This window comes from Etheostoma cragini, chromosome 7 (genome assembly GCF_013103735.1).
Source record: "Etheostoma cragini isolate CJK2018 chromosome 7, CSU_Ecrag_1.0, whole genome shotgun sequence".
NCBI classification, from domain to species: Eukaryota; Metazoa; Chordata; class Actinopteri; order Perciformes; family Percidae; genus Etheostoma; species Etheostoma cragini.
The window spans coordinates 26,297,266-26,305,528 of NC_048413.1; the positions used below are offsets into that span (position 1 = coordinate 26,297,266).

General features: G+C 38.1%; 2 protein-coding genes across 5 annotated transcripts in view; one reads left to right on the plus strand and one right to left on the minus strand.

Annotated features, from left to right (window-relative positions):
• LOC117947201 (tumor necrosis factor receptor superfamily member 14-like) overlaps positions 1-4,788 on the plus strand; it is an 18,883-nt gene extending 14,095 nt beyond the window's left edge. For 3 of the 4 annotated variants that reach the window (XM_034875871.1, XM_034875875.1, XM_034875870.1), the window contains 2 exons: positions 4,404-4,494; positions 4,596-4,788. In XM_034875871.1, the coding sequence (XP_034731762.1) occupies positions 4,404-4,494; positions 4,596-4,773 (269 nt within the window). In that variant the 3' untranslated portion in view covers positions 4,774-4,788. Of the gene's footprint in view, positions 1-3,766; positions 3,923-4,403; positions 4,495-4,595 lie in introns of all 4 variants that reach the window. The other variant, XM_034875872.1, reaches the window with a different exon arrangement.
• Positions 4,789-7,119: 2,331 nt separating this feature from the next.
• LOC117948240 (tumor necrosis factor receptor superfamily member 14-like) overlaps positions 7,120-8,263 on the minus strand; it is a 6,764-nt gene continuing 5,620 nt past the window's right edge. Inside the window, exon 6 of the mRNA XM_034877793.1 lies at positions 7,120-7,263. Within this exon, the coding sequence (XP_034733684.1) occupies positions 7,120-7,263 (144 nt within the window). The remainder of the gene's footprint in view (positions 7,264-8,263) is intronic.

Sequence of the window (8,263 nt, forward strand, 5' to 3'; positions counted from 1 at the left end):
AAAACAACCACCTCAGTTTTTCCTTCATTTAATTTCAGAAAGTTCTGGCACATCCAGTCGTTAATTTGTTCAATGCACACAAGCAGACCAGGACAAGGTAAGTTGGAATAACAAGGTGAGTATTTATTTGTAATATAAATATAGAAGCAGATAAGTCCTGATGGTTGGCAGTGGGTGAAATAGGGAAGCTGGAGGGTTTGTACAGATCCAAGAATGCAACTGTGGAGTTTTCAGCCAGGCAGGCGTGAGTCTCTATGCCTCCAGACAAAACCCTATATCTAGTACATATAAAATAATATGAGCCAACTTATAATTTGGGGGTTTAGGATACAAGTGAGTTTTTACAAACTATTTTGCACATGACTGTAGTGCAACATAACATTTAAACAGCAATAGACAAACAAACATGGGTTTCGCCCGGGGCTTTAAAAAGAAGACATTGGAAGTAAAGAGGAACACAAGTTGACAAATGGCAAACAGAAAGAGTTGAGCAGTGTTTGCCTCACGCTTGAGAAAGTTATTTCGAGCTACACAGTCACATCCAAGTGGAGAAGTGGTATCACCTCCTGGATAGCCAAACAATCCTTGAACCAATACAGCGAGAAAGCAACGGCTACCAGGCATTCTTTGCAAATAGGATTGGAGTGATTCACAACAGCACAAGCATTCAGGACTGGTTGTGGATTCCTAGTCCTGTCATTACCAAAGTTGCAAGCCCTCAAAACCTTGATTATTGGATTGGACTTGGATTGGCAAAATGGACCAAAGTCGATCACTGCATTATCTGCAGGAAAGCAAAGAAATGCCAACAAATAATGAGTGATCTTCCTTATAATTTAAGGTAAAAAAAATCCAAACCATCATGGCCCTGTGTGAAAAAGTGATTGCCCCCCTTGTTAAAACATACTATAACTGTGGTTGTCCACACCTGAGTTCAATTTCTCTAGCCACACCCAGGCCTGATTATTGCCACACCTGTTCACAATCAAGGCATCACTTAAATAGGAGCTGCTTGACACAGTAAGGTCCACCAGAAGATCCTTAAAAGCTACACATCATGCCGAGACCCAAAGAAATTCAGGAACAATCGAGAAAGAAAGTAATTGAGATCTATCAGTCTGGAAAGGGTTATAAAGCCATTTCCAAAGCTTTGGGAATCCAGCGAACCACAGTGAGAGCCATTATATCAAGACCCCGCAACAAATAATGTTATTTAAATGTTATTTAATAATAAACACCTTCATTTACAAATTGCATTTTGTGTTTACTTGTGTTGTCCTTGACTATTGTTTAAATTGGTTTGATGTTCCGAAACACTTAAGTATGACAAGCATGCAAAGGAACAGGAAATGAGGAACGGGGCAAACACTTTTTCACACCACTGTATATATTTTACTGGTACGATGCTGTGAGGATCGGTTTATTGATGGGTACAAAGCCAAGAACAGGCAGAGTAGCCTTGTCATCGAATATGGCTCTCTTCACCTTGAATTCAGCAAACGTGTTCTTGTATTGTCCATCTCCATGCAGCTTAAGGAAGTGTTCTCTTAGTTTTGCCGGTGCTAGACTAGAATTGCTCAACTTGGCATTGAAAATAATGCAGTTAGGACGCTGACTCCCATCACGTTCCGTTATATATGTGAATCCATATTGTACATATTCGTCCGACCACTTTCTTTTTTTGCTCAACATAGTTAGTATGAAGGGATTCAAATATTAATAAAGAAATCACACGACGTACCATCACGACAGTCACAATTCGATTACTGAGCGTGCCAAATTCCCTGCAACACAGATAGGCCAAGCAATGTTGCGGGATCACCTGAATATAAATAGATATATATAATATATTTATATAAAATGTGTTGAAGTATGTCATCTGAAACATGAAACAAAGACCAAAAAAACAGACACAACCTTTTTTGTAAGAGGCCACAAACAACACTTTTGGAAACCACTGGTTTAATTTGAAGTGACCAGTCAATAGACAGATCCCAAGTGAAGGGTTAAAGACCTAGAGGATACACCTGTGGCTCCTCGTTTCAAGCTCCTCATGGAAGCCTCCTATTTTCTCGCACCTTGGCTTATCGGTGGAATAAAACACCCTCAGTCGATTTCCTGCTCATGGGCCTCATTCAGTTTATTTGATTATTTATTATCCTTTGTTTGAACTTTGTACCGCAGTGAGGTGTGAATTGCATTTAGCAAGGTATCAAAGGTATCCAAGTCCAGCGTTGTTGCTCACTAAAGAAGATCAACAGCTCAAGCTGCACTGAAGCAGGTTGCTGCAACACAAATCTAGCAGTGTTAACAGGTTTCTCATCTAATCGTTTAATCTCTAGTCTTCTTTCTGTTTCCAGATGGTGTTCCTGTTTTGGATTTTATGTCTCGCTTCCTCCCAAATCTGAGTGAGAAGTGAGGAGATGCCTTCAGGCCATAGAAACTGGGATCCTGCCGTATACAATGATGTTAAGAAAACATTTGAGAGTTGCACCATTGCTGGTAAAATAATCTTTTTACAGCAAGCTGTTATAATTCAATCGTCATATTGCTCCTCTCCAACATTTCTTTCTTTGTAACCCTTTCACTTCTTCATTCTCTTCGTCAAGCTGTGTTTATGTAATCTACACAAAGTGCAATCAGCTTTCAATTAGTGTTTATTTCAACAGTTTCTATCATGTATTTAATTTGCAGAATGTTCACATTTCAAACTTCCCCAACTTTCTTACTTCACAGATACTTGTGATAAGTGTCTTCAGAGGACATACTCTCACATGTCCGACAGAGTATCAGATCAGGAATCAATGCTGTCAGATGTGTCCTGCTGGTAAGATCTGATTGAATGTTAAAGGAATATATCTTCCTATACTTAACAGAGTTAACCACTAGGTGCAGACCAGTGGAGTCAGTCTTCACAAGTGAAATGTATCGGTGAATGGCTTGCATCTGACTGAAGTTTATAGTATATATAGTATTTTAGCAGTAAAAGAACATTTCTTTCAAAATACAAAGTAAAGAGAGTGACACTGTAGTAGACAGTATTACATGTCACTTTGCATACCAACATGTGCTTTAACCTCAAGATTATACATTTTACTTTAAAAGAAACACGTAGTATGTAGGCTTCTAAAAACTGGTGATTGGTTTGACAATGTCATTGTGAAGATGCAGAAAGTCATTTTGAAGAGTTTACTGCATTGCAGAAATAAAGACTGCTCATAGAAACAAAGAGCTCACGAGTTATAGAATACTGCAAGATCACTTTAAGGTGCACTATAAGTTCCTGCGTGGTCACTTCTGTTGACGTTCCAAGTACATTTAAAACAGAGCAAGCTCACCCCCCCTCTCATAATTTCGTAACTGTCATGACTAACTGACTAACTGTCACCACCACCAACCCCCAACCATCTCTTCTGTGATTGGCTGGAACCTGGTTTGTTGTTTTGTGGTGCACAGCCTGTGCCCCTAGTGTTTGTTTGACGTTCATGACCTCTGTGTTGTCTCCCAAGACCGGGCTTTTTCACGGTGTATTCAGGGGGCAGGCAGCTAGCGGATCAAGGAGAGATGCCTATGATTTGAGCCAAAAATGTTATCAAACTGAAACCATGCAGGAACTCATAGTGCACCTTTAAGACTATTTTGGGTCATAGAGCTTTGATTTTGGTGTACTTTTTCTCAGTGGCCCTTTTTTTAGCATGTACGTATCTCTAATAGATTAGACAAAATAAAAGTTTAATATATATGTACTCTCTATATGTGTTGACAGATTTGGGTTTAAAGCTGAAGACGCCATGTACGGCTACCTCAGATACAGTCTGTGAACCTCTGGAGGGATTCTACTGTACGTTCGCTATAGAGGACAACTGTGTGGCAGCAGAGAAACACAGCAGCTGTCAACCAGGACAATATATTAGCCGAATTGGTTAGTTTTCTTGTGCTAACTTTGAGATAAAAGGTATAAAGTTTTAAATGAGAACACCAAAATTCAAACTTTCATTTTGGAAGCTACAAATTAACTAAACTGTTACTATAACATACAAGAACATCCTCACTTATAGCAGCACAAATGTTATGGCGTATTTATATTTAAATATCGGAGCACCCAGGGACAATGCATCGCAAAGTATATATAACAGTAGTATATTAAACTCGAGTTTGTTTAGAAATCTGGTATGATTTCTCCGTTCCAGTTATTACAAATCCCATTTTGTGCTGTTTTAGAACTCACAATACCTCAAAGAATGCCTTAAGTCATTTTTCCTGAAAGATAAAGAAACATTTGGATGTATTTTACTGTCTGCTTCAGAAACCTTAACAATCAAAAAGTTTTTTTTAAATCTACTGAAAGTCTGATGAAATGTAATGATGTCATACTGTATAATGATATGCATTTGTATTTGTAGGAACAGCTTTCAGGGACACTGAGTGCTCTGAATGCAGCGATGGAACATTTTCTGATGGGACATTATTTCCATCGTGTCAGCCACACACACAGTAAGAGAAGCTTCAGATCAGACATGGACACACCTGAACTCTTAGAGCAGCAGCATGGTTTCTACACATGTTCCTGTCTAAATGTCCCTCTATCATTCCAGATGTGAGGCATTGAATCTTCAGCTGATAAAACCAGGAAATGCTTCAACGGATGCTGAATGTGGAGAACCAGGTTCAAGAGCTAGGATTAGCATTGCTGTGGTGCTTGTGACCTGTTTAGTCATTGTAATAGCTCTGTGTTTCAAGAATAATAAATATACAGGTATGATTGGCATTTAGACAATTCAAACATTTATGTTTTTGATACATAATATAATTGTCAGATCATTATGTTGATTGTTGGTAATGTTTTATTACAGGAATAAGGATTACAGACAGTCTCCAACAGGTATGTTCTTTACTGTTATTACTCAGTCCATGTTACTGTAGTACAGTAGGACGTAGAAATGATTATATACGTAGTAATTAAATGATATCACTCTTTCATCAGTGCTTCAAAAAGAATAAACGTCCACCTGAAGAAGATGAACAGCTGCAGGTAAGACAGTGGTGAATTCTTCATTTAAATGTTCATGTTTTTACAAATGTACAATATGTTTCTATTTCAACTCAATGTATGTCTCTCCCCAGGGCGTGGGTGTGGGAAATGAACACAGAGACGGTTTGTTGGACACTGCAGAGAAACGTTCACAACTCGTCATTCAGTCAGTGGAAAAGAAATCAGTGTAGACCTCTGCTTTCACACAATAGTCTTGCTTTAACGTTATACAGGATCATTCTGTAAGTGCCAAAGCATTCTGGGAGAAAATAATATTGCAGCACTACCTGCAAATGTTAAAGATTACAGGTATTTATTGTTAATACCAATGCATCTTGGGAAAATAAAGGAAATGGCAGGACTAACACTGCAGCCAGTACATTACTTTGTACTCAAATAATACAGTAAGACACTGTATTTACAATTAAATACCGTAACATTTAAAAACGTATGCTTTGTGTAAATATGCAGTAGTTTACTAGCAAAGCTGCAGTGAAAAGTGTTACAGTGTAGAATATTTACAATAAAATTAAGTCAATTTGATTTTTCTGCAGCTTTTTCACAGATGTTTTAAGAAATTAAACAAACAGATTTTCATTATAAATCACCACTGAAAACCCAAAAGAAAAAGAATTCAGTTTGAGTTGTTTTGGTCGAAGGAGTTTACGTTAGGACATGTATGAACTGGTTGGTCCAAGGTTGGAGTGACTTTTGGAGGAGCGATTGGAGGAGTCTGTCCTGTCAAATTTTTGTTAATGCCGACTGTATGAAGAGGTATTTTTTTTTTTTTTTGTGGCTTCAGTGTTGACATTCTTTTAAGCAATTAAAAAAAAAACTAAGGCTGAATGCATTTGTATGCATACTTTGGATTGGTCAGTTTGAACATTATATTTAGGTAAATGAAACAGGAGAAGCAATACTGCTCTGTTTCCCCCGTTTTTTATTCTTAAAATACATACAGTAGGTATTTATTCTGCATTAATTGAATTTTTTTGTTTGTATTGAGAAAATCATTGTGTTTCTGTTTTTTATTCTTTCTTTTTTCAAGCAAACTGTTAAAGGAAATAAAAGTTTGAATTGTAGAGTTGGTCACTGAGTGTTTCCATTACTAAAACATATACTCCTTAAAAGATAAGTAGGCAATGTTTTTTTTAAAGAAAGTGAAAGTACCAAATAGTTGAAAGGCTCACATAACGTGTCTGCACACTAAAAGGAAAGTTATTTATGTAGGAGAGCGTTACTATTAAAGTTAGAGGGAAACAAGGGTGACACAATTATTTTTAAACCTTTGCTTTTTACAGAAAGGCCCATTTAAAACTCTCTACAGATCTTGCAGAACATGTGCAAAAGAAAACAGAAAAAGAAACAACAAAAACTTTAATGTCACAGTTTTTACACTGTTACAGCTACTGGCTCCAGTTGGAACAATGGACAAAAAAGCTGCATGGGCCAAACTAGTTCAGTTATAGTCCTTTCAGACTGATGTCACGCATCACTGGTTCCATCTGTCTGCTGTGTAACTGAATGGATTGGGTTTTGGATTTCATCCGCAATGGCTTCTCTGCTTTACTATGAAAAAGAACCGTGAAAGGATGGACAATAGTTATAATTACTCAATGAATACTATACAGGTTGTTATTTTATGAATACTGTTAGGCTACCTTTTAAAGTAGACATAGATTGAGTTGATTTGTGTATTTAAAAAAAAAAAAAAGAATAATTTATTACTAGGTCTAACTGTCCCATGTTGTCCCATTTTTACAATACTACTCTCACTACTATATAATATATAGCCTAGTGCCAAAAAGGGCAGGTCACAGTTAAGTAACAAATACTCTCGATTACTTATTTTACCCTGTTTAAATGAACAAAATAACCACCCGCTAATATGTCACATTAAATTGGATGGGACGTTAAGTTAATGGAGAAAAACTAAAAACCGGCATAATGGGGTTATTTGTAATTATTCTCCTAACAGCCACCGCAGGATATTACCTTACTAACTAATCAGTGCCACATGGTTGACATTTAAGGGCTGTAGGGTTTCCTGGAGTGTTTTATGGAGGCTGTGGGTTAATTTCTTGTGTTTAAACGCCAGTTGCCTCGACTCCTCGAGTCTCTTCCTCAACTCCTTGGCTTGGACATGTGTCACTTTGGAAGGAGAATATGCAACTGAACATGGTGACATATGCTACCTCAAAGCTGTTAGGGGGCTCAGCCCGGGCAAGGTGCTGAAAAGAGTATGGGACCTGAGAGCAGAGAATCGAGAGCTTTGACATCCTAGAGCTCTCAGATGTAAACTGGATGGCTGAGCTTGAATTTGGTGTTGATGTGACTGCACTAATGAATGAACTAAACTCCAAACCGCAAGGCAAGGGCCTATTTGCACATGAAATGCAAAACAGTGATATGATGTTGGCATTTTGTACTATGTCTGATAAACCCACCTGAGCAGCACCAAATGAGAGAGAAACAGTAACATCTAGCGGGGGGGAACATAGTTGACCATTCAGCAGTTCAAGGTGCTGTAGGATTGTGAAGATCCAGGACTTAACCAAAGAATTTGAACAACAACTTCTCAGTCCCTCAGGTAAGTCCCGATGGTTGGCAGTGGGTGAAATAGGGAAGCTGGAGGTTTTTTTACAAATCTGAGAACGCAAATGTGGAGTTGTCTGCCAGGCAGGCGTGAGTTTCTATCCAGGTGATAGACTGTAGACAGAGGAACAGGAGGCAGGTTAGAGACAGGCCAAAAGACTTTCAAACACTAGAGGTAAGATACAAGAGCTCAACATACTGGTTAGGATAACGATCCGGCAGGGAAGGGATGTCTGGTCATGGCTTATATGATGCAGAGGTGATCATCAGGACCGGGGGTGCAGATTGCAGATAACAGCAGGTGTGCATAGTAGGAGAATCAGCAGGGATGTGTTCAGAAAACTCAGGACAAACAGACTTCAGGTTAGAAAAAAAAGCAAAACAGGCAAAACGGACTCAAGATGCTGGAGCGATGGCAGAAGAGGCGGGGCTCAGGAATTTCACTAAATTAAAATTACATATACATGTAAATCATAGGATTTATTGACTATTGCAAGAAGTAAAGTGATAATTGATCTTTACCAAATAATTCAAGTTTGTAGCTGATTTGACAATAACCAGTGTATATCTTAAGCTTTCAGTAACACTTGAAAATATGTTTTTCTTGCCTAAATTTTTACCCTTAAAAAAGTGCTG